Raw genomic sequence first — 25,284 nt, 5'->3', positions numbered from 1 at the left:
GAACAAAAGCTAAAAGAATTCACCAAATGTAGGTCAGTTCTTTAGGAAATAGTTAAGGGAACACTACACTTGGAAAGCCAAAATATATAATAGAACTAAAATAGATAAACAGAAGCAACAGAACACAAAACAACTCTGGAAAAAAGGGGGCAGAGGAACTAAATGACAAGGCTAAGCCCAAACATATTGATAATAATGTGGAATATTAATGGATTTGATTCTTTGACTAAAAGACAGATTGGTTCAAAAGAGGAAAAAAAAAACTTTCTATATGTTGGTTATGAGATCTAAATAAATTTCTTATGATAATAAAAAGTTTTATAAATTAAGATATAAATGGAAGTAGGTTCCCCCTCCCAGCTTTTGCCATAGGGATCTGTGCTCTACAGAGAGATAGAGATGGAGATAGAGAGAGAGAGAGAGAGAGAGAAATAAACCCAAGGGGGTTTATTTCCCCTCCATTCTCCCCTTGACATTTTGGACATACATACAAACATCCACACATATCTGGTGTGATTTTCAAGCAACCAGGTCTGAGACTTGAACTGTGGTTGGACATATGGGAGTTCAGTGCCTTAACCATTATGGCAACTGCTGGCCCTGTAAATTACAATTCTTAACTTGTGTTACAAGTTTGAAATTTCTTTTTTTTTTTTTTTGAGAGGTTATTTACCATAGGGAACTCAGAGAGACAGAGAGACAGAAAGTGAGAAATCACCTCACAGGGGGGATGGTCATGCCACAATCCCTTCTTTCTATTCTCCTCTTGGGACCTTGGGCACACAGGCATAAGCACCTGGCATGAATTTTAAGCTGCTGGGTCCAGGACTCGAACCATGGTTGACCACATGGGAGTCCAGTGACATAACCATTATACAGCCTGCTGGTCCCATCAAGTTTGAAATTTATATGTGTTTTATCAAAAGCACCTGAAGCTAAGGATTGTGGTAGCTGTCTAAGGTTTCATAGCATAAAACAGTTTCATCCCTTGATGAGGAAAAAAGAGCACTTTCCAAAGAGATCAAATACTGTGTCCTCACTACAATTCAATGTTTTATAATTCCAAGGGGCCTAGTCAGATATCTCAGACTTTGAAATACAGTTTAACTTGGAATTGGGCAAAAGTGCTAAGGAGGTTAGACCTCTGGAGGAAGGTGAGTTCAAGGAGAAATACTAATGACAGTGTTCACCTGATTTCTAACTTGATCTTTTGGGAAAAGAGAGTGATCAGGAAAATATTTCTTTCTGCCCAGGTCAGTGTCCCACAAGGGATATCACGTGCCCAGGAGCTGGAGTCACAGGAGAGAAAGGTGGCAAATGAGCAGATATCAGGAGTTGTAAATACCTCCTGTTATTGTCCTTGTGTAGGACAGGACATGGTTGACTTCTCTTCTGTAGTTCTACACCTAGCTGTGAAAAAAAATGCTTCATTCTTTCCTGCTGTCTTGTCTGAGAACAGAGTTATAGTCTCCATGGTCATCCATCCAGGAAGAAAATCACATGGACACCGCCTTCTCAGCAACCCCAGGCAGGTGAGTTTGAGAGCCTAGCAGGTACTACAGGAAGAGTTCATAGAGAACAGAGGCTGAGAATGTTCACCTGAGGTCACTGAGAGCCCAAACCAATGTAGCCCAGATCCACAAGATCACCATGCTTGCTTGAATGCTTGACTAATTAATTTGTAGTTAATTTATTTAATATGTTTTTTAAAAGTCTGTTGGACTTGGCAATGCAGGTGAGAATTAAATGATGGGAACAAAAATCCAATTGGAGAAGGCCAAAGAAGGAACAAGAGGGGTAAAGGGGCTTCAATAAAGTTAAGACATTTCCATGGGGATTTGCAATAAGTGGATAGGAAAATCAAGTATTATATTTAGAAGAATGTGCACTGAAGTGTGGGCTATCCTATTTACTTTTTAAGATGGGATGTATTTGGGGCATGTTTCTGTATTCAAACTAATGGAAGGCTTACAGATATTACTTTGCAACAGCAGCTCATGAACCATATATTTTACAGTATCTTCTCTCAAGTTGGGTAGTCACAAGAAAAAATCAGTTTTATTTGATAGGACACTGGGGAAAATTAAAGAACTTAATATATAAATTATTTCATTACTGCTGAGACTGAAAACATTTTGGAGTTTGTTAGCCTTTTTTATTTACTGGGAATTGTCTTTTCAAGTTCTTTTACATATTGAGGGTCATTTGGTTTTATTCTTTCTAAGAATTTTTTTGCAATGTTTTATTTAGTTATGATAAATAGATGATAGATAATATAATGTGTGGTGCTATGTGATAAATTTTAAATTTTGTGTAGTCACATCTATCAGTCAGTCATTTTGTATACCCATATTTCTCAATTTATCATTGTTCTTTTTTGTTATTTTTGTTTTTGTTTTAGGGCACATGAGCTTGCCAAAGAGAGAGAGTTGTGTGTGAGAGTGAGAAATCACCTCCCAGAAGAGATGGCCATGCTGAAATCCCCATCCTCCATTCTCCTCTCAGGATTTTAGACATAACACACATGTACTTGGTGTGATTTTTTTCAAGCCCCATGTCTGGTACTTGAATCATGTGGGATCCAGTGCCTTAACCTCCACACTACCTACTGGCACCCTCATTGCTTTTTAGACTTAAGAACATATTCTGAATCATTAGTAGTAATTCTTTTTCTTTTTAAGATAATTTTTCAGGTCCTTTATTTAACCATTTATTTACACAAGTAAGTACCAAGGCCACTTACAACTCACTATAAAGTGAGGTTACACTGGCTCCCAGAAGTTAAAGGATATCAAGTCTCTAGGACAAACAATTTTATATTGCTTCTTCAGAAAATGAGATTTCATACAAATGTGTTGCTGTTTTACCTGCTATCTCCAAAAGTGGATTTATGTGATCTCCTTCTGCCAGCTTCACAAATCCAACCTGATTTCCAAAAGTGCCAATCCCTTCAAAGGGCAAAGTCAAATTATCTCCTTGGAGAATTTCTTCTATGAATGGTTTTAATTCCAAAAGAGCATCAATACCAATGTTTACTTCATCTTCATTTAATAACTGCATCACTAGCAGGGTAACATGGAAAGAACCATCACCAACCATTTCTTTGGCCAGTCACTTATCTTGTTCTATTATTGCATGCTGCAGGATCTTAATTTCTCTTGTAATCTCTTTGTTGGTGATTGGAATGGATAGGAAATAGTTGGGTTGATCATCTTTGTGCTTTTTTTTTTCTTCTTTATTTGATCACTCTTGATACATTGGTTTTCTTTATTTCTCTTGGAATTGATTTGAGACATATCAGTAATGTCACAATCGTCTTTAATATCTATTGTAGCCAATTGCATTTCTACCATAGTGTTAGCTTCAAATTCCTCCATCATCATCTCTTCCCTTCATTCATTTTCACACTCGCTGGAATTTATCCCTCCTGCTCCCGGGTGCTTCATGGTCATGGCGCCAGCAGGAAGCACGTCACAGCGGGCTGCAGCAGCGGCTCCGTGCACCTAGGGGCAGGGGCGGGACCCAGGAGAAGGTGGAGCAGTAGTAATTCTTTTGTAACATTTGTCAACTAATTTTACCTTGTTTTTCTCATTACTACCACATGTGTTTTGCAATTAAATCTATTTTTTTTAACTTTACAATCATTTTCTACCATCTTGTAAAACACATTCTTTTGTGTTCATCTAAAAGCAAGTACATGTTTTCATAAGCATATTTGAATCCATTTGTTCATACAGTAAAAAAAAATTAACAGTAGACACTGTTGAAACTTTTTCTACTACCTCTTCTTAAAAAAATATATATTTTACTATTTTTATATGCAGGTCTTTTCTACTAACCTGAAAGTAGGACCTGCATTGGTGTGATTAAGTTATTGTTTTACATTTTAAAAAATACTTTATTTTATATTCTCATTTCATTTTATTGAATACAATTGTTTTGAATCCATTCTATTTACTTGGGTATGTATTCCCCATTATTTTCTCCTTTTAAATATTTCCATAAATACACAGCACAAACTGGTCATACCACCATGTGGCTCCAAGTTCACATGTCCATAGAATCTTGCCTACTGCAATCTGGTTGCTGTGCCTATATTCTTAGAGGGTGGCATTCACAGAGGGTGAGGCAGCACATGACTGAAGAACTCTGTGTCCTCACATTTCAGCATTAGAAGGTCCCCTCATTCCTCAACATCTCCTACCCATCTCATTATTCCCCCTTTTTAAAATTTACTCTACAAGATATCCACTTCCCCAGATATCCTGGCAGCTCCTTTCCTCTCTTCCCTGAAATCTCTGTTCACACGTCATCTTATCTGCCAGTTAATAGTACCCCATCCACTCTCTCACTTCTACATAATTCTATTGTCTTGAAAGCACTTGTTACTATGTGATGTGTCACATGATCATTTATCAGTTTATACTAATCACCAATAAGTGTTAAATATTTGAATTTATTATCATCTTATATTAATTACCCAGATAGTACATGGAATTTGGTGGGCTTTCAGTTTATATTACTCAAATGCATGTGCTAATTTGGAGAAAGGTTGAGAGTAGGATAGAAATTCTCAATCAGATATAGCATGAAAGGGTGGGTTGTGCTAAAGGGAAGAAGAAGCTTACACAGAATAAAGAGAATGGGTCAACCCTGCAGCCTAATGATTCAAGAAGCTGGATCTCACATGGTTGGCCATGGTTCAAATCCTGGTCATATCTGCTTGAAAAACACTTTGTGTGTGTGCACGCTTGCTGAAAATCATGCAGAACAGAGAGGCAGAGGAGAAGAAATTGTTGCATGACCATGACCCATTTAGGGGTGAATACTGACCCTTCCCTAGTTTCACTTTAGCATGTATGTGCATCCTGGCAATGAAAAAATATAAAGATTAATTTCTTAAGTGAAAAACATAAATTGTAGCATTTCAACTATGTGAGTAAATTTTAAAGAGAGTTTTGCTATAGGGTATGTGTGCTCACCAGAGACAGAGAGATACCAAGACAGAAAGTGAGAAATCACCCCATAGAGGGGATGGCAACACAGAAATCCCTTCTCATCCATTCTTCTCTCAGGATTTTGAGGACACATGTACATGTACCCTCCATGAGCTCTAAATCACCAAGTCTTGGACTCGAACCACAATCGACTATGTGGGAGTCCAGCAACATAATCATTACACCATCTGCTGGTCCCAAGTAATTTCTGTGAATTCTGTGAGCTAACCCTGTAAGCAATTTTGAGAGAAAAATAGTCATGTTATTATTATTTTTTTTTCCCTGATAGTCACTTCCATCTCATGGAACCAGAGAATGATACAAGAATTTCAGAATTTCTTCTTCTGGGACTTTCACAGGAACCCAAATTACAGCCCCTCATATTTGGGGTTTTCCTCTCCATGTACTTGCTCACAGTGATTGGAAACCTGTTCATCATCCTGGCTACAATCTCTGACTCCCACCTGAACACACCCATGTACTTCTTCCTCTCCATCCTGTCCTTTGTGGATATCTGTTTTACCTCCACGACCATCCCGAAGATGCTGGTGAACATCCAGACACAGAGCAAGGTCATCAACTATGCAGGCTGCATCACCCAGATGTTCTTTTTCATGTTCTTTACAGGGTTGGATGATTTTCTCCTGACTGTGATGGCATATGACCGGTATGTGGCCATCTGTCACCCCCTGCACTACACGATCATCATGAATCCCTGGTTCTGTGTGTTGCTGGCCCTGTTGTCCTGGATTATGAGTGTCCTGAATTCACTATCACATAGCTTAATAGCCTTGCGGCTGTCCTTCTGTACACCAGTAGAAATTCCCCACTTTTTCTGTGAAATTAATCAGGTGGTCCACCTTGCCTGCTCTGACACTTTTATTAATGACATAGTGTTATATTTTGCAGCTGTGCTGCTGGCTGGTGGTCCCTTCACTGGGATCCTTTACTCTTACTCTAAGATAGTTTCCTCCATACGTGCAATCTCATCAGCTCAGGGGAAACACAAAGCGTTTTCCACCTGTGTCTCTCATCTCTCAGTCGTCTCCTTATTTTATTGCACAAGTATAGGGGTATACCTTAGTTCTGCTACTACCCACAGCTCACACTCAAGTGCAACAGCCTCGGTGATGTACACTGTGGTCACACCCATGCTGAACCCCTTCATCTACAGCCTGAGGAATAAAGATGTAAAGAGGGCTCTGAGAAGTTTCCTGTGGAGGAAAACTGTCAAAGGATCAACTTCTCTGCTATTGAAGAAGCATGCTTGTTAGCTGGGCTCAAAACATAAGGCAATAATGGTGAAAATCTGTCCAGATTCTGGAAGTAGAACATTTCCATTCAATTATCTTCAGAACTTCCATGACTTTTATTTTAACCTCTCTATACAATATAAATACCTCACTTTTCCTCTCTGATATTTAGATTTTTTACCATTAATTTCATTGAGCAACATGAATTTATTTAAAATAATTTTCTCTCGAATTACATCTACTGAATATGTTTTCCTCTCTTCTATTAAAATACCACATGCTATACTTTTCTTATGGGACCAAAATAACTAAACTTGGTGGTGGTCAATAATATAACTCAGGGGTCAGTAAGTGGTGTAATTGTTACGGCACTGGACTTTCACATGCTGACCACAGTTTGAATCCCAGGAGTGGGAACTTGAAAATCATGCTGGGCCTTCAGGCATGGGTGCCAAGAATCTGGGATGAGAGTGGAGAAGAAGGGATTGCAGCATGGCCACCCCCTTCGTTGTGATGTCTCTCTCTCTGGTTAGTGCACTTGTCATATGTCAAAATTAATTCAAAAGATTTTATATCTATTTGTGTGTGTGTGTGTGTGTGTGTGTGTGTGTGTATACGTAATTTAATAGTATAAGAAATCGGAGACCACAATTTTTCCTTTTGAATTTGTTTTATTTATTAATATATTCATTATTTACATTTAATCACTATATATAGTGTACAACATGGTTTTTTACCCAGCATGAATACAATGCATTTCAGACAAAGACATAACCATATACATTGTCAGCAAGTAACTTCTCATTTTTGTGTCAATTAAACATATCATTTGCTTGTTTATTTCCCTGTTACCCTCCTATCCTCCTTTTATTGACCACTGCCTATTACTCCCCTTACTGTCTCTAGTATCTGCAGTTGCCCTTCCTGCTGTTATACCTTCCAACCTTTCAGTTTCTGCTATAGAGCACAGACTTTTGTGAGACCACAATTAACAAATGTTCTGTCCATTGTTCTACGGCGTATGATCACTTTAACTGTTCTTCATAAAAGAGGTAAAATTTAGCCCAGCAACTTTAGTTTATAACTTGTCATTGGGATTTTTTTTTTTAGAGATTTTTGCCATAGGGTGTGTGTGCTTGCCAGAGAGAGAGAGAGAGAGAGAGATGGAGACAATGAGAGAAAAAGTGTGAAATCATCCCCCAGGTGAATAGTCACACCACAGTCCCTTCTACTCCATTCTCTTCCTGGGATCTTGGACATGCACACACACACACACAACCAGAATGATTTTCAAATGACCAGGTTTAGGATTTGAACCATAGTTGGCCAAGTGGGAGTCTTGATTTTTATTCTCATCTTTTTTTATTGTTTTTATTTTTTTTCTACAGGGCACATGCACTCACTAGAGAGACAGAGAGACAGAAAGTGAGAAGTCACCTCCCAGGGAGGAGGGCCACAGAGCAATTCCTGCTCCTCCATTGTCTTCTCAGGATCTTGGGCATGCATGTACCTGGGATGAATATTAAGTCAACAGGTCTGGGCCTCAAGCCACCATCAACTACATGGGAGGGCAGTGATGTAACTTATGCCATCTCTGGTTCCAAGTTTTATTCTCATCTTTAATATCCTGTTTCTTACCTAGTCTAGTTCACTAGGCCTTTGTAGTCACTGTCAAAAGGAATTACTATCTACATGTGTCCAAGTGGGTTCTCCTTGGAAAGACATCTTTCATTAAATGGTTTGTCTCTTTATGAATTTAAAGATGATGCACTGAATTTTAAGTTATAAACTGTATTACTATGCAAAAATTTTTTGTTTAATTATCTAGATCTACCAAGTAATGTGTAAAAGATTATTATTCATGTATACAATTACTCACTTTGGTGAAGGATGGCTTTATGTTTTTATTGAAATATCTTCCTATTTCTTATTAAAAATGTCTTGTGTTGCCTAAATATATAAATCTTTCCATTGCTCTATATGAAATATATCCATATTTTTAAAATTTTGTCAGAATTATCAGACAGTGAATGACTGACTATTATCAGTATCACCTATATGGTATCTCCTTTACGCTCAGATATCTTTTCCATTTTCATGATCAAAGCATCACTCACAAGTAACCTTGAATTTCTGTGCAGTCATGTGATTCTGGATCACAAGTATTTTTGCACAAACATACCTATCTTTTTAACCTCTCCTGGTTTCCTGGAAAGGAAGCTCATATTAGCCACTTTTAAATATGATCTCAAAAAATTGAATAACAGAGAAATCATGATTGTGATCTTCAAATATAAGAAAAAAAGACCAAAAATAAAAAGCAGATTATTATGATTTTCTTTCTTTTTGTTCAATTTGGTTATTGTATCAGTTTGTTATTGCTGCATAACAAGCCATCCTAAAAGAAAATGATTTAATATATTATCTTTTTAAACTAATATGATTACACAGAAGGGCAATATTTCTGAGCTTTCTGGTCTTCTCATGTATCTGTAGTCATCTGTAAGTCAAATGAGGAGGTGCTGCTGATGTTGAGAGAGGTTTCTCATCTATTGAGGACTTGGCTGGCTGTTGGCCAATCTATAATGGCTTTGACTAAGACAACTAGCTCCTTGCACAGTTCCTCTCTTGCTGCAGCTCAGTAGCCTGGATTTGTTGATATAGCTGAGGTAGGGTTCCACAGAATTGCAGAAATGCACCAAGGACCATAGTGACCTGTGGGGACATGCGCTGAGCAAACACCACATGCCCTTTTGGGGTTTGGCAGAACCTTGTAACTTGTCTTTCCCTGACCTTGGCTGCAGACAGAGCAAGGGTAGAAATTACTAGGGGCGTTCCAACAGACACACCTAACAGCTAGTTCTCTGCATTAGAAAGGAAGATGAGATTTACTCTAGATGGGATTACCACCAAGGGATACACCTTGCCCTGGGTATGACTAATCCCTTATAGATTTGTTAACTGCTTCTCATTGTCTATACCCTGGCAACTAATCCATGAAGTGTCATGAAACATACATGTGTAATGTCTCCTTGTACTATAAATAAAGACGTCCAGTTCATCTGGGTGGCACAGGTTGCTTGGGCTACCTAGGCTCAGGCTGCCTGTGTCCATTTCCACTCTATCTTTTTGTCTCATCTTTTCTGCTTCTTCCATAATAGCGCCAAGTCCTGGGGCGGACGCCGACAGTGACCCACTGTTAATATCAACATATCCTAATAGTGTGGAAGACCACATATTAGATTTTGCATATGAGTAACTGTTCGTCCATTTTGTTCCTTTACCCTAACATAGTTGTCTGTTTTGGTGAACTTGCTCTTCCCATGAGAAAATAGCTTGTACTAGCCATACAGAAAACTGCATCGGGATGACATCCTATACCAGTACTGTCTTTGCTAACTAGCCTGAAACCCTTTGTTTAGCATTGTAACTGGTTGCATGGAAACCCCATGCCCCTCAAAAATAATTAACTGGCTTGATTCAGCTTCTGTAACTACATTCACAAGGGGACCCTGTACACCTGGTAACCGACCCCTATGAAAGGCTACCCCAAACTTTGGCTGGGGCTGCAGTTCTGACTCTCAGCCCAGAAGCTTCAGGCTGTAGTTGCTGGCCAGCTAATAAAGACTCCCTTTAAACCTTAGCCTGACTTTGGTGGTCGTTCATTTGGTTGCACTCTACAACAGTGATCCAAGCAAATTAAAACTTCTCTGTCTGGCTCAAGCCTTAAAGGATGTCCTCTTTCACCTTTGCCTTCAGTGGCTGGATACTTGTAGAGAAAAGAATAAGAATGAAAGTATATATTTAAAGAGCAACTATGGAAATTCTACCCCAGTGATTCAAGCCCCTCTCAGACATAAATACTCCTAAACTTCCAACTCCCTATCTCTATCTAAGAAAGAAACGAACCCTTTTCCTTCAGATAATGAATACAAACCTGGGACCTCAGGTCTAAATCTTTGATTAACAGACTACATACAAGTTCCTCACTAAGACTGTTGTCATTCCCTATCCCTGTTATGTACCACTTTTCTTGTGATTGACCTCATTTTATAAGCAACCCCCATCCTCTGGTACTGGTATTTATTGAGAGCCTTTATTAGAAGACATGCCATTTGAAATGCAAATAAACAACAGAAGTAAAAGAAATTGAAAGAAGATAGAGAATTAAGGTATAAGTCCACTGTGGATGTCCTGAATATAAGACTTGAGAAGAAATGGAAATCACTAGAGACTTCAAATTACTTTGATAGGAGACCGGGTACCCCAAAGGAGGGACAGTATTTAGAAATGTAGAGGAAACTACATGTTGGGTAAATTCGCTTTACAAGCTGTAGCGATATATAGTGAGTAAATCTATAAAATGAATTAATAAATGAATACAATTAATTAAAATAATAAAAAGAAGTTACGCCAGCATCCCTTTCAATAGCAGACAGGATTTATCACCAGTCAGTCTTCACTAATGCAGTCAAAAAATGCTATTGTCTTTTTCTGGTTAACTTAGGAGTATTATTGTTATTACTATTATTTCATTTATTTTTATGATTTTTGCCATAGTGCGTGTGTGCTCAGCAGGGAGTGACAGAGAGAGACAGAAAAAGGGAAAGTGATAAATCACCTTTCGGGGGGGTTGGTGATGTTGTAATCCCTCTTCCATTCTCCTCTTGGGATTTTGGATATACACACATACATGACTGGAATGATTTTAAAGCCACTAGGTGCGGGACCAGAATCACAATCAGCCATGTGGAAGTCCAGTGCTCCAATCACTATGTCACCTTCTGGCATAAAATTATTTTTGTTTTGGGATTCCTCAGCATGTGAATAGTTCTTTCATGGGGTCTTCTAATTTGTCAAGACATTCTTTTTGTACAATCCCATCAAAGAATATAATAGAATTCCTATAACTATCCCATTATTACAAAATGTATGTGGAATATAATTAATTTTGACACTCATATAGATCTTTTTTTGCTAGTTTTGGAAATTATTTTTCTATAAGGTGGATGAACTCACCAGTAGAGACAAAAAGAGAGGGAAAGTGAGAAATCAACCCCCTCAAGCCAGATGGCCATGTCACAATCCCTTCACAAAATCCTCTCAGGATTTTGGGCACTCACACACATGATTTTCAAGCTCCCAGGTCTGAAACGTGAACCCTGCAGTAGGCCCTGTGGAATCTGGCTGCCTTAACCACTGTGCCACCTGTTGGCCAGTGGCCAAATTGAACAAAAAGAAAGACAATCATCTTTTTATTGACATTTCTGCTAGATAATTCTATGTGGTAGATGTTGTCTTATGCATTCTGTGATATTGAGCACCTCCTTTGTCTTCAACCCATTAAGTACCAGGGACACCTCCTCAGTTGTAACAACCAAAAACTTCTCCAGACATTACTGAGTGTCCCCTAGGGTCACAATTATCCATGTTAATAACCACTGGACAGGAGCATGCGACATAGAAACATCTCAACAGAATCTGAATCAAAACTAATTTGTACTGGGTTCATAGCTTGGGCAGATCACTTAACTCTTCACAGGTCCATTTCTGCAAATATAGAACAAATTATTACTAATATAATTTCATGGAATGTTAACATGTAAAAACTCAAATGACACAATCCATGTAATAGTCAAATCTCAGCCTGTGGTGGATAAAGAAATCTAAATACACTTATAATTACCAAATGTTTGACAGACTAAGGTGAACTTGACAGCTCTTTTTTTAGAGAGATTTTTGTCATAGCACATGTGAGTGTGTAAAGAGACAGAGAGCAACAGAGAGACAGAAAGTGAGAAATCACCCCCCGGGGGGATGGCAATGCCACAATCCCTTCTCCTCTCTTCTTTCAGAATTTTGGGCATGCACACACACACACACACCCAGCATGAGTTTTAAGCTGCTGGGTCTGGGACTTTTGAGTTCATGATCAGCTCTGTGGGAGTTCAGTGATGTAACCATTATGCCATCTGCTGGTACTATGATAGCTCTTTTTTAAAATAATTTTTATTAATTTTTATTTTAATGAAGCAAAAAGTCCAGAACCTTTTATTTCCTACAGAGAACTTTACATTGTTAAAAGTTTCTTCTCTTTGCCCCTCCCACCCACCATCACCTCTCTCTCTTTACCACCCAATTCCCTCCCCTACAGTTCTGTTATCTATACTTATCTTCTTTACTATCATATCTTTGGAACTATTGTTTGATGCAAAGTGACAATTATAGAGGACTTAATGATAATGACAAATGGAAAGATCTGAAGATACAACTCTTAACTTGTGTTACAAGTTTGACAATTTTTATGTATTGTTTCAATTTTCAGTTTTATAAAGCAAAAAATACAGGACTTTATTTCTTCACAGAGAAATGTATATCCCTTGTTTGTTAAATGTTTCTTTCCTTTGCACCTCCCCCTACACTCCCCCATCCATTTTCTGCTATCCGTTCCCCTCCTTTACAGTCTGGTATCTACACTCATCCTCTCTACTATTATCCCTTTGGATCTTTCAATTTCTGACATAGGGTGCAAGCATTCAGTACATATTGAGTGGGGATATACAGTGTATATCTTCCAAAGTCTGGGTCATTATGCTTCTTATATAAGTCTTCTCTATACATCCACTTTGCAAATGAACTGAATAGAACATTGTCTATGGAAGGCTCACAAGTGGTCAAAAGGCATATGAAAATAATGTTTAAAGTATCTTGTCATGAGGAAAATAGAAATTAAAACTACAATGAGATACCATTTAAACCCAGTTAGAATGGCTAAGGTCCATAAAAGAAAGAACGACAATTACTGGTGAGGTGTGTTGAAAAAGAAACCCTCCTACATACACTGTTGGTGGGAAAGTAAGTTAGTACAACCTCTAGTATAGAGGTTCCTCAGAAATCTACAAATAGAACTACCATATGATCAAGTATGAAATTTCTATATGTCTCCTCAAAAGCATCACTAATCTAAGTATTGTGTGAGCTCTCTAAGGTTTAATAGAATAACAAAGATCTCTCCCTTGAGAAAAGAAAGAACAACTATTTCTCTAAATATATTAAGTACTGTTTCCTGACCACAATTGAATGGTTTGCAGTTCCAAAGAATTTAGCATATAGCTCTTACTTTGGAGCACATTTTAACTTGGGGTTGGGTAAAAGTGGTTTGACCTCTGGAGGAAGGTGAGTTCAAGGAGGAATAATAATGACAGTATTCACCTGATTTCTAACTTGATCTCTTGGGAAAAGAGAGCGATCAGGAAAATATTTCTCCTCATACTAATGCCTCTCAGGGATATCAAGTGCCCAGGAGTTAGAGTCACCAGAGTGAATAGTGCCAAATGAGCTGATATTGGGAGCTGTAAACGTCTCCTTTGCTGTTGTCCTTCTGCAGGTCAGGACATGGTTGACTTTTACTTTGTAGTCTTAAACCTATCTTTGAAAACAATGCTTCATTCCTTCCTGCTGTCTTGTTGGAGAACAGAGTTTTAGTCTTTATAGCCATCTATCCAGGGAGGAATTCAGACACCCAAGTGGATACCACCTTCTCAGTAACCCAAGCCAGGTGAGTCTGTGAGCCAGCAGGTACTGCAGGAAAGGTTCACAGAAGATGGAAGATCAGAATGTTTATCTGAGGTCCCATAGAGCCAAAACCAGCAAAGCTCAGAGCCACAAGGCCACTGTGCTTGCTTGCTTGCTTGCTTGCCTAATTCATTCCTAGTTAATATATTTAATATGTTAAAAAGAGAAGTGTCTGTTAGACTCAGCAAGGCAGGTGAGAACTAACTGATGGGAGTGGAAATTGAATTGGAGAAGACCAAAGAAGGAACGGGAAGTGTAAAAGGTTTTGATAAAGTTAGGACATTTCCTTGAAAATTCGCAGTAAGTGGGTAGGAAAACTGAGTATTTTATTTGAAGGGATGCTCTCTGAAGTGTGGGTATTTTATTTACTTTTTAAGATGGGATATATATGGGCATATTCCTATATTCAAAATAAAGATCAGACCAATGGATGGGTGTGTGAGTTCAACAGAGAGAAAAAGAGGGGAGAAGGAAAAAGCGTCCTTCAATGGGACATTATCATGCCACAATTCCTTCTCCATTTTTCTGTCCTGCTATGATTTGAAACATGTACAACCAGCATGTCTTTCAAGCTTCTGGAGTTGGAATTCAAACCGTAGTCAGCCAAGTGGGATCTGGCTTCCTTAAACGCTTGGCCTATAGGGCTATCCAGAGCCTAAAAAATATTTTTGTGAGTGTTTTGCTATTGGATGCATGATCTCACCAGAGAGACAGAAAGTGAGAAATCACACTCCCCTCCCCCAGGGGTATGGCCATGCTGTAATGCTATAATACCTTCTCCTCCATTCTCCTCTAGGAAATTTGGGCACACATTCAAATGCAGTCAGCCAGATCCAGGACTTGAAATGCAGTCTGCTATATGGGAGTCCAACAACATAAACATTATACCATCTGGTAGTCTCCAGAATCTAAAAATTCTTAATATGACCATCCAAAGTCAGCACGAGGACATCAATGATGAGTACAACAAAGCATAACTCATCACGTATTCCCAAGGGCAATTGTGCCTAATTGAGAACTGTTGGTCCAGAACTTGAGCACTGGAAGCTTACTGAGAAAATTTTAATCAAGCCATCCTACCTTTCTTGCCTTAAAATGCTAGGCAGTGTAAAGTCCCATAAAATAAAACTCTCCTGAGCACCATTTGGTATCACTCTAGGCCTGACAAGGAAGCAAGGCTGGCCTTCTGCATAATTGGTCTTGGCTAGAGCCTCCACTCCTGCTGCTGCTACTGCAAGGTCACATGATCCAGGAACTCCTTAGAGATGGACCAAAAAGACCCACAAAATGTTTCATGTATGCTTATTTCACTATGCCTAACTCCCCTGCACATCAGTCATGCATACAGTCTCTCAGTATAGTTTGATTATCCTATAAAATAAAACTTCTCCCTCCTACCAGGCAGATTGAGGCATCTCTATGTTTTACCCCTGGGCACTTTTTCTCTCAATAAAATTCATTAGAGAGATGTTTTTCTACAGGGTGTGTGCTTACCAGAGAAACAGAGAGAAACTGAGAAATTACCCCCCCCCCCGTGCAGAAAAAGAGAAAAACGGAGAAATTACCCCCCCCCCCCGGAGGATAGCCACACTGCAATCCCTTCTCCTCCTGACTTTCCTTTTTCCTTGAGATGATGTCTCTTGAGTCTTCCTCCAACTGTGACAAGCAGGTCACTCTAACCTTTTGAGCGCTACCTTTACAATTAAGAGTAAAGTCTTTTTTATTTTATTTTGCTTTGTTTTGTTTGTTAGAGGATATGTGAACTTGCCAGAGAGAGATTGAAAGACACACAGAGAGAAGGGGGACATCACCCCTCCCCCCCCTGGGGAATGGTTGTGCCATAATCCCTTCTCCTTCATCTCTCTCCTTTCAGAATTTTGGACATGTGCACCAGGAGTGTTTACCAAGCTGCCAGATCTGGAACTCAAATTGCAGCGTCAGTCATGTGAGATGCAACTACATTAATCAGAAAGTCATGGAACCATCCTGAAGAAGGAAGTTTTCAATAGCAGAACATCACAGGATGGACCTGTGTAAATGTAAATCAGGCTATTTCTTTTTCTTTTTCTTTATTTTTTAATTTGCTGTACCCTCCCATGAGGATGACCACATTACAATCACTGATACTCCATTCTCCTCTCAGGATTTTAGGCATATTCACACATATGCCCAGTGAATTTTTCAAGTCATGGGGTCCAGGTCCTGAGCTGAATGTGCAGTTGGCCATGTGGGATCCAGTCTCCTTAACCACTACGCCATCTGGCTGGTCCAAATCAGGCAGTTTCTATAAGATGCCAAGTTCACATTATGGTGAATAATATTTCAAAATACTCATAATAATGAAAAAGATGATGATTAGGGGAAACAAGCAGGTGGTGTGGTGATTAAGGAGCAGGACTCCTACATGGCTGACTGTAGTTCAAGTCCTGGACCTGGTGGCTTGCTTTCTCACCTTTCTCTCTCTCTCTCTCTCTCTCTTTCTCTCTCTCTCTCTCTGGTGAGCACATGTTCTCTGTATCAAATTAAAAAATAAAAACAATTTTTTAATATTTATGATGAGGGAATAAATGATAGCTCTTGACTTGGGATATAGGTATGAAATTCCTAATTGCTCTAGCAAAGTTTTCATGAAGTCAAGAAGTGGAATATTTGTAGTTTTAAGAAATATACGTCTCGCCATATTCTAAGAAGTTAATAACAATTTTCTGATGTGTATCAAAAGCTACCACAAAGTAATTCTTTGAACAACCCAGGGTCTTCACTAGACTTGGGAGTAAGGTAATTCTAAGGTGTTATTGAAGTAGGTCAGCAGGACTGCAGCTTTTTAAATTAACAGAGGCCTCTAACAAGAGAAATGTGACCAAGTTCTGAGTAATGGGGAGATCTGTTTGAGGAATGGTGAGATCTTTTTTTATTTTTATAATTTTTAGATTTTGGCCATAGAGCATGTGCACTCACTGGAGAGAGACAGAGGGAAGTGAAAGCCACTAGGAGGTCTGGGACTTGAAACACAATGGACAATGTGGGGGTCTAATGCCTTAACAGTAGGTTACATGCTGGTCCTTTATTTAATTTTTATAAATTTTACATTTTACATTTAATCAGTGTACCTCTGTACAGCACACAAAATTATTTTTCTGAGCATGAATAAAGTGTATATTACTCCAGTCAAGAATATTACCATGTTTATAGCTTTTCATTTTTGTGTCTTTTGAGGACAGATGTCTGATTGCTTGTTCCTATCTTCCAAAATCCCTTCCATAGGGCATGGGATGAGTCACTCCCACAAACATTAACAAATCAGTTTAATCCATTTAATAACAGGACTCTTTCTACATCCTATCTCTGGCATAGTATCCTTGTGATGAATGAGTCACACCCACAAACATTAACAAACCACTTAACTCATTGATAATAGGACTCTTCCAACATCCTATCCTTGGGATAGTATCTTCTGATGTATACAATGCCCCTTATCTCTGTTACATTGCACTCATTTTTTTTTCCCTTTGGAGAGGTTTTTGCTATAGGGTGTGTATGCTTGCCAGAAAGACAGAGAGAGACAGAGAGAGAGAAAGTGAGAAATCACCCCCCAGGGGGGATGACCACACCACAATCCCTTCTCCTCCATTCTCCTCTTGGGATCTTGGGCACGCATGCACACGCGCCCAGCGTGAGTTTAAGCCACTGGGTCTGGGACTCAAACTGTGGTCGACTACGTGGGAGTCCCGCGACATAGTCATTATGCTAACTGCTGGTCCCCTACAGTGCACTCATTTGATGATTCCTTCCCAAAACACAGACCTTCCTTTCCAGTCACCAACCTAAGAATTGTAGAACTCATTTACAAGCTACAAGCCCCCTCTTCCAGATGTGCCACCGCTTTGGACCAGACCAATGAAAGACCTCTTTTCACAAAATTGCAAACCTCGTCTTTCACTCTCAAAATCAAATAAAAGAAACTCCTGTACCTGGTCATCCTGAAGAAGGCATGTTTGTCTCTTCTCTAGGCCTAGGTCACACACGTTTATGCTTAGTAATAAACCACATAAATTACTATTTTTGCAGAATAGGTTATTTCTGTTGACACTTAGATGCTTTTATTGAAGATGGGGAATATTCACCTATACTCCTTATTGAAAAGAAGATCCAGACCAAGAGAATGTTTCCTGTTTTTACATTGCAAGCAGAGTTTATGCAACATATATTCCATAGTCCTTTCTTTCACACTCAGATATTCATATAAAATTATTAATCTAAGGGGATATATTATAGAGTTCTACTTTACAATTACTTCATTATCTGTTAGGCTAAATACACGTGGTTTGTTAGCAATTTACTTTCCTTTGTGCATGCACACACACACACACACACACACAGATATCAGGAATGGGTACTTAAATAAAAACAAAAATCAGGATAATTACTCAGGATAAAGCAATTGACTCTGATTGATCATAGTGAGGAATGATTTGCACCTGCTTGTATCCTGTGCCTACAAATACTGAGAACACTGTTGGACCCGCCAATGGTGAACAGTTCCTGAGTTGGGGGGCGAGGATTAAAGAAAAGACAAGAAGACAGGATAGAAACAGGAGGACTGCCAGTCAATACCAGTCAGCCACGAGTTAATTTTATTGCTCTGCTTTATACAGAAACATTTGGCTTCCTTAACGTGGGACTCAAAAGTCCTTGCTGAGTTTATCAGGTTGTTGTAACAATACTTTGAACATTCGGCACATAACAGTTCAGACACCCAAGGTTAGGTCCAGACAATATCTTTGGTCTCCATCTAGCGGTCACATCCTGCACGTTCCTCAAGTCTCCTTCTTGGCTCCCCACAGAACACATTGAGCCTTTCAAGATAATTTGGTAGTTTTTGCTTGCTTTCTCCCCATAACTAGTTACAGAAATAACGTCCATTCTTCTCCAGCCTCTGCCTCTCCTGTCATTGACTGTGACAAAAAGCAACTGACATAGTTAGCTGGGAATACTGGAAGGTTAGACCTGTGTAACAGGCTAAAGCAAAGCGAATGAATAATAATAATGGTATTTGCCTGACTTTTAAGCTGGTTTCTTCAGAACAGACCATCTGCAAGGAAAGTTTCCTTTCCACCCAGACCAGTATCTATAGGGAAATCTGCTTAGAGGACAGAATAACAGTCAGGGAAATTAGCTTAATGAGCAGGTAGAGGGAGCTGTACATATCTTCTCTGCTCTTTTCCTTCAGAGTGCACAACTTGGGCTAAAAGGAACATGGTTGTTTCTTTTGGATTCTCCAGTCTGGCTCAGGGACTGATGCTTGACTATTACTCACTGTCTTATCTAGGACACAGCTTCTCCATCATAGACCACCTATGGAGAAACTCAGGCTTCCACACAGAGGTCATCCTCTCAGAGAACCCATACAGGTGAGTCTACGAGCACAGCAGGCACTGCAGCAGCAGGTCAGAGATGATAGAAGCCCAGAATGATTACCCGGGGTAAACTGAGAGCTGGAGCAGCCTAACCCACATCAGAGAGCTATCTGTGCTTGGTTGCTTAGTCAATGCATTTATTTGTGGTGTTAATAAAGAAGAGAACATTGGACTGAGTAGGGCAAGGGTCACTGTTGACAATGAAAGTATGGTAATAGAAGTCCAACTGATGATAATGTAATGTGTTTGGTAATATCTTTGATATCTGTTGTATTGATATGCAGTATATTCATGCTGGAAAAATTCACTTTGTATGCTGTGAAGATGCACCATGATTAAATATAAAACAAAGAGAAAAATAAATAAAATTTAAAAAATAATATTAGCATCTTTTTAAAAAAGAAAAAGAACAAAGAATGAGAAGTGTCAAGTACTTCCAGTAAAACTAAGTCCAAGACATTTTGAAAGTAAGAGAAGAGGGGAAATGGAGGATTAGGTATATATTGATATAAAATGAAGTGAGGCCATATTATTTTTTGTTTGTTTTAGGCAGATTTTTTTTTCTATAGGGTTCTTGCTCTCACCTAAGAGACAGAGAGAAGAAAATGAGAAATCACTCCCCAGAGGAAATGGCCACACTCCAATATCTTCTCTTTCATTCTACTCTTGAAATTTTGAGCATACATGCCTGCAAATGCACCCAGTGTGAGTATCAAGACACCAAGTTCCCATATTATTTTTATTTGTGAGGTGGAGTCTGTTCTCTTGATAAGAAAGATCCATTCCGGGGGCAGGGGGTGTTTGCAGATTTTACCTTGTAACAGAAGTTCATGGAGCATACATTCCATAAAACCTTCTCAAACACTGGATAGTCACATAAAAATACTTAATTAATTATTAAGTGAATAAGAGCCTATCAAAGAGCTTTGATTTATAATTATTTTGTCACCTGTGGGACTGAATACACTTGTAAGTTTGTTAGCTATTTATTTTCTGTTTTTGCAAATTCCCTATGTAATCTTTGCTTTTGACAGTGGGTTCAATGTGATTTATTTCTATTTTTTATTTCATCCATTTGTATAAGATACTGCTGGGGGCTTTTCCCCCATCAGCTTGGCTGTTTTAATTCAGTTCTTTTCTGTATGTATGTATAGAAGAATTTGGGTGTGAATACATGAAAGTTTATGCATTTTGCAGGACCCAGTCCATTAGTTGATCATATTTTGCTCCACTTCCTGCCCCCTATCATTTGTCTTTTTGTGTGTGTATGTGTGTGTTTGTGTATGTGTGTGTGTGTTTGTTATTGTTGTTTTGTTTTGTTTGTTTTGGAGTAATTTTTATTATAGGGCATGTGCACTCGCCAGAGATACATAGAGACAGAAAGTGAGAAATCACCCCACAGTGGGGAGGGATGGCAATGCCACAATCCCTTCTTCATTCTCCTCCTGGGATTTGGGCATGTACCCACACACACACACAGGCATGAGTTTCAAGCTGCCAAGTCTGGGACTCAAACAGCAGTAGGCCACGTGGAAGTCCAGCAGATCACTACACCACCTGCTGCCCTCCCCCATTAATTTTTTAAATGTAGAAAGTTTTGTGCATGCTTAGTTGTCATACTGTTTTCATATCTCAGTTATTCCTTATTGTGCCTTTTGGCTTTCTGTGATTAGATTCTTTTCTGTGCCAGGTATGTGAGTTCACTAAAGAGAGATAAGGAGAGACAAAGAGAGAGAGAGGGAAAATGAGGAAGCACCCCCCATTGGGAATGGCCGTGTTGCAATCTCTTCTTCATTCTATTCTTGGGATTTGGGGCATGCATGCATATGGGCCTGGTATGAATTTGAAGCTACTGGTTCCACAGAACTGACTGGCCCAGTTAGATCATTTTTCAAAACTCACATCACCTTCTCACATTGTTTGAAATGCATTACACTTTACCAGTTCATTGAAGATTACCTTTATCTTCCATAGGTATATTTGAATATGTGTATACACATATACGTATATCTTTATGTAAAGTCAAATTCTATCTGTGTAGGGTTGCTTCCTGAATTTTACAAGACTTTTTCTTATATTCTTTTATTTCCAAGTCTTGGGCAATTTCATGTTGAATTAGCAACCCATGTTTTTTTTTAACTTAAAAATTATTGTTTATTTGGTAGTAATAAACAGCAGAATATACATTTTCAAAAAGATAAACATTTTTTGAAAAAGAGTAGTTTCTTTCCACCAAGTACCAATTTATATTTTCATCCTTTTCCATGTTTCTATGTTATGAGTTCTCTACAGTTTTATCAAAACTGCTTTCTCAGACTCACAAAAGTCTGACTCACTAGCTTATTCTGTCTTTAACCTCATATTCCTAATGTTTTTTTTATATTTTTTATTTTTATTATCATCATAATCTTCTTTATATTACATTGGATTACATATAACTTTACAGTGTATTACATTGTTTTTTCAAAAGGGAATGCCATGCATGTCAGTCAGTACAGAGACATTAATCTCCCCACTTCAACATTCCATATCTTTTCTGTTTTCCCCAATCATTATTTTTATTATTCTAATTATTTTTATAAAACAGTCAATTGCTATTTCTCGTTTTGCTTGTAAAAATACTTTGCCCATCATGAAATACTTCTCAGACCAATCCAGTTGAGAATACTATACATGTCATCATCAACAGTTGATAACCCCTGTTTCTCACTAATGTCCTGTCTCTCTATTGTTCACTTGCTATCTTTCTCTATCCTCTTCTCTTCACTTACCCCATTCCACACTGTCCTATTCTCATTAAGTACCTTCACTGTGTTTATGTCCTCCGAATTTTTGCTCTCTATTATAGAGTGCGGATAGTCGGTATATATTGAGTGGATACATACAATATCTTTCTTTCATAGCCTGGCTTACTTCACTCAGCAATAGATCCTCCATATCTGACCATTTTCTATCAAATTCCAGGGTCTTGTTATTTTTTATGGCTGAGTAGTATTCCATAGAGTATATATACCACACTTTTCCAATCCATTCATCAGTTTGTGGACATTTAGGTTGGTTCCATGTCTTAGCAATTGTGAATAATGCTGCAACAAACATTGATGTGCAAGCACTTTTCTGACTGAGCGTTCTCCTGTCAACAACCCATGTTGATGTCATTAAATTAATACTATCTGACATCTTATTTTCCAGCAGTTAGCTTTAAACTCTCAATTTTTTTCAATTTGGTATAGTTGTATTGAAACCACTATCATTAGCCTAATTACTTTCTAATTGTCATTCTTTTCCCATAAGTTTTTAGTTTTTCTTAAAATTTTCTGTCTATATTATGCTATCATTCATATTATTACACTTTATTTGCAATGGCATGAATAGAATCTTATACACATTGTAAATGTTCTTTGTATTTTTGCTTTTTCTTAACATTTTAAGTTGAAATGTAATAGTTGCATATTTGGGGATTTTCTGATTTGCTTCCAATTGACTTAACAGCTTCCTTGCTTATCTCTTCCACTTTTCAACTAACTGGTTTTTTAAATTGATTTTATAGACAATTTTATTACCTATAAAAACACAGATTGCCTCCCATATTCATGTATATATGCTAGGAAAAATATGAAAGAACTTCAAAACATTTTTAAAAATGGAATTAAAATAGGAGTTTATTTTGGTAAAAAATGTTTTGGAGTCTGCATAGGTTTTTCTTTCTTTTTCATGATTTGTCTCAAGGTTTTTTCTTATTTTTTATTTCTTGTTCTTTTACACATTCAATCACATTATTTAGCTTACAAAGTGAATATTCCAACATGTGTACATTTCTCCCTAGTCCAGTTGATAATATTATAAAATTATCAGGACCAACAGTTAACATAATGTCTATGTTGCTGGACTCCCATGTAGTCAACGGCGGTTTGCATCCCGGACCCAGTTGCTTAAAACTCACACCGGGCGCATATGCACACGTGTCCAAGATCCTGAGAGGAGAATGGAGGAGAAGGGATTGCAGTGTGGCCATCCCCCCTAGAGGGGTGATTTCTCACTTTCTATCTCTCTGTCTGTCTGGTGAGCGCAAGCACCCTATAGCAAAAACCTCTCCAAAAAAAAAACTTATAAAATTATCTTCAACAGATAATGCCACATTTCTTTGTCCCATTAATTCTTTGCCTCTCTATTTTTTTTTCTAAATGTCCTTCCTCAGACTCTGCTCTTTCTAAAACACTGTATCTGATATTCACAACCATTTACTGTGTTTCTATATCCTTTAGTCAATCAGTTTCAGTCATAGAGTGCAGACACTCAATCCCTCATATAAGGGATTAACTATTTTGGAAATGCAATAATACCCAATTATTTTCTTGACTGCAAAATAATGATTGAAACACTCCAACAATGTTGGTAATATCTGTTTGTATGAAAAGTATTCATGTTTTTTTTCTCTTTCTTGGTAGTACTATTTACCACATGGAACTAGAGAATGACACACAAATTTCAGAATTTCATCTTCTGGGATTTTCAGAGGAACCTAAATTGCAGCCCCTTGTATTAGGGCTTTTTCTCTCCATGTACCTGATCACTGTGTATGGAAACCTGCTCATTATCCTGGCCACCATCTCAGACTCCCACCTGCACACCCCCATGTACTTCTTCCTCTCCAACCTGTCCTTTGTAGACATCTGTCTCACCTCCACCACCATCCCAAAGATGCTGATGAACATCCAGACACAGAGCAAGGTCATCACCTATGCAGGCTGCATCACCCAGATGTTCTTTTTCACACTCTGCAGGTCTGGATGTCTTTCTGCTGACAGTGATGGCCTATGACCGGTATGTGGCCATCTGTCACACCCTGCACTACACAGTCATCATGGACCCAAAACTGTGTGTTGATTATTCTGGTATAGTGGATCATGAGTGTCCTGCATTCTTTGTTACATAACTTAATGGCTTCATGGCTGTCCTTCTGTACAGAGTTTAAAATCCCTCACTTTTTCTGTGAATTTAACCAGGTGGTCCACCTTGGCTGTTCTGATACCTTTCTTAATAACATGGTAATGTATTTTTGTCTGTGCTGCTGGGTGGTGGAACCCTTTCTGGTATCCTTTGCTCTTATTCTTTTTTTGAAGAGGTTTTTCGCTATAGGGCGTGTGCGCTCACCAGACAGACAGACAGAGACAGAGAGACAGAAAGCGAAAAATCACCCCCCCAGGGGGCATAGCCACGCTGCAATTTCTTCTCCATTCTCCTCTCAGGATATTGGACATGCACGCACTTACACCCGGTGTGAGTTTAAGCCACAGGGTCTGGGACACGAACTGCAGTTGGCTACATGGGAGTCCAGAGACATAGCCATTACACTAACTGCTGGTCCCTTTTGCTCTTATTCTAAGATACTTTCCTCTATACATATAATCTCATCCTCTCAAGTGAAGGATAAATCATTTTCCACCTGTGTCTCTCACCTCTTGGTTGTGTCCTTGTTTTATTTCGCAAGCCTAGGAGTGTACCTTAGTTCTGCTGCTACCCACAGCTCACACTCAGGTGCAACAGCCTCAGTGATGAACACTGTGGTAACACCCATGCTGAACCCCTTCATCTACAGTCTAAAGAATAAAGACATAAACAGGACTCTGAAACCATTATTCAGAGGAAAGCAATAAACAGGCCATTTTTCAAGAGCACATAGGATTAAAAGGATAAAATCCTCAAACTCAGGAATTATGACTCTTTATTCTGATTGTAGAAGTAGGATTTCATCCACCTCTTTAGTTTCAATCTATTTGATCTCAGATTCATATACAATTTAAGTTGTTCTTTAGTGAAGCTTTCTGCTCTCCCTTAATCCAAAAGTTTTTCCCTTTATCATTTATCTACTTCCCCATATGTTTTCCTAAACTAAGATCAGTGACAATTTGGGGGTTCCCTTTTTTTTCGTACAAATTGAGCACCCCTTATCTAAAAATCCAAAATCCAAATTGTTCCAAATTCTAAAACTTTCTGTGTAAAGGTAGAAAATTTCATACTTGACCTCATGTGATAGGTCAC

The 25,284-nt window shown here is 38.5% G+C and overlaps 1 protein-coding gene and 1 pseudogene across 1 annotated transcript; one reads left to right on the top strand and one right to left on the bottom strand.

Annotated features, from left to right (window-relative positions):
• Positions 1-2,814: 2,814 nt before the first annotated feature.
• On the bottom strand, positions 2,815-3,344 carry LOC102488555 (A-kinase anchor protein 7 pseudogene; annotated as a pseudogene).
• A 1,955-nt stretch (positions 3,345-5,299) lies between these two features.
• On the top strand, positions 5,300-6,271 carry LOC102488130 (olfactory receptor 7A17). Its single transcript, XM_006154475.1, has one exon. It carries the CDS (start codon positions 5,300-5,302, stop codon positions 6,269-6,271), a length of 972 nt encoding a protein of 323 aa, XP_006154537.1.
• Positions 6,272-25,284: the final 19,013 nt, after the last annotated feature.

Source organism: Tupaia chinensis, unplaced genomic scaffold (assembly GCF_000334495.1).
Source record: "Tupaia chinensis unplaced genomic scaffold, TupChi_1.0 Scaffold000409_1, whole genome shotgun sequence".
NCBI classification, from domain to species: Eukaryota; Metazoa; Chordata; class Mammalia; order Scandentia; family Tupaiidae; genus Tupaia; species Tupaia belangeri.
Note: the sequence above shows the minus strand (reverse complement) of the source record. Positions and strands in the feature narration are given on the sequence as shown.

Excerpts from the sequence above, each read along its gene's own strand:
- LOC102488130 (XM_006154475.1), top strand. The coding sequence starts at position 5,300 with ATGGAACCAGAGAATGATACAAGAATTTCAGAATTTCTTCTTCTGGGA.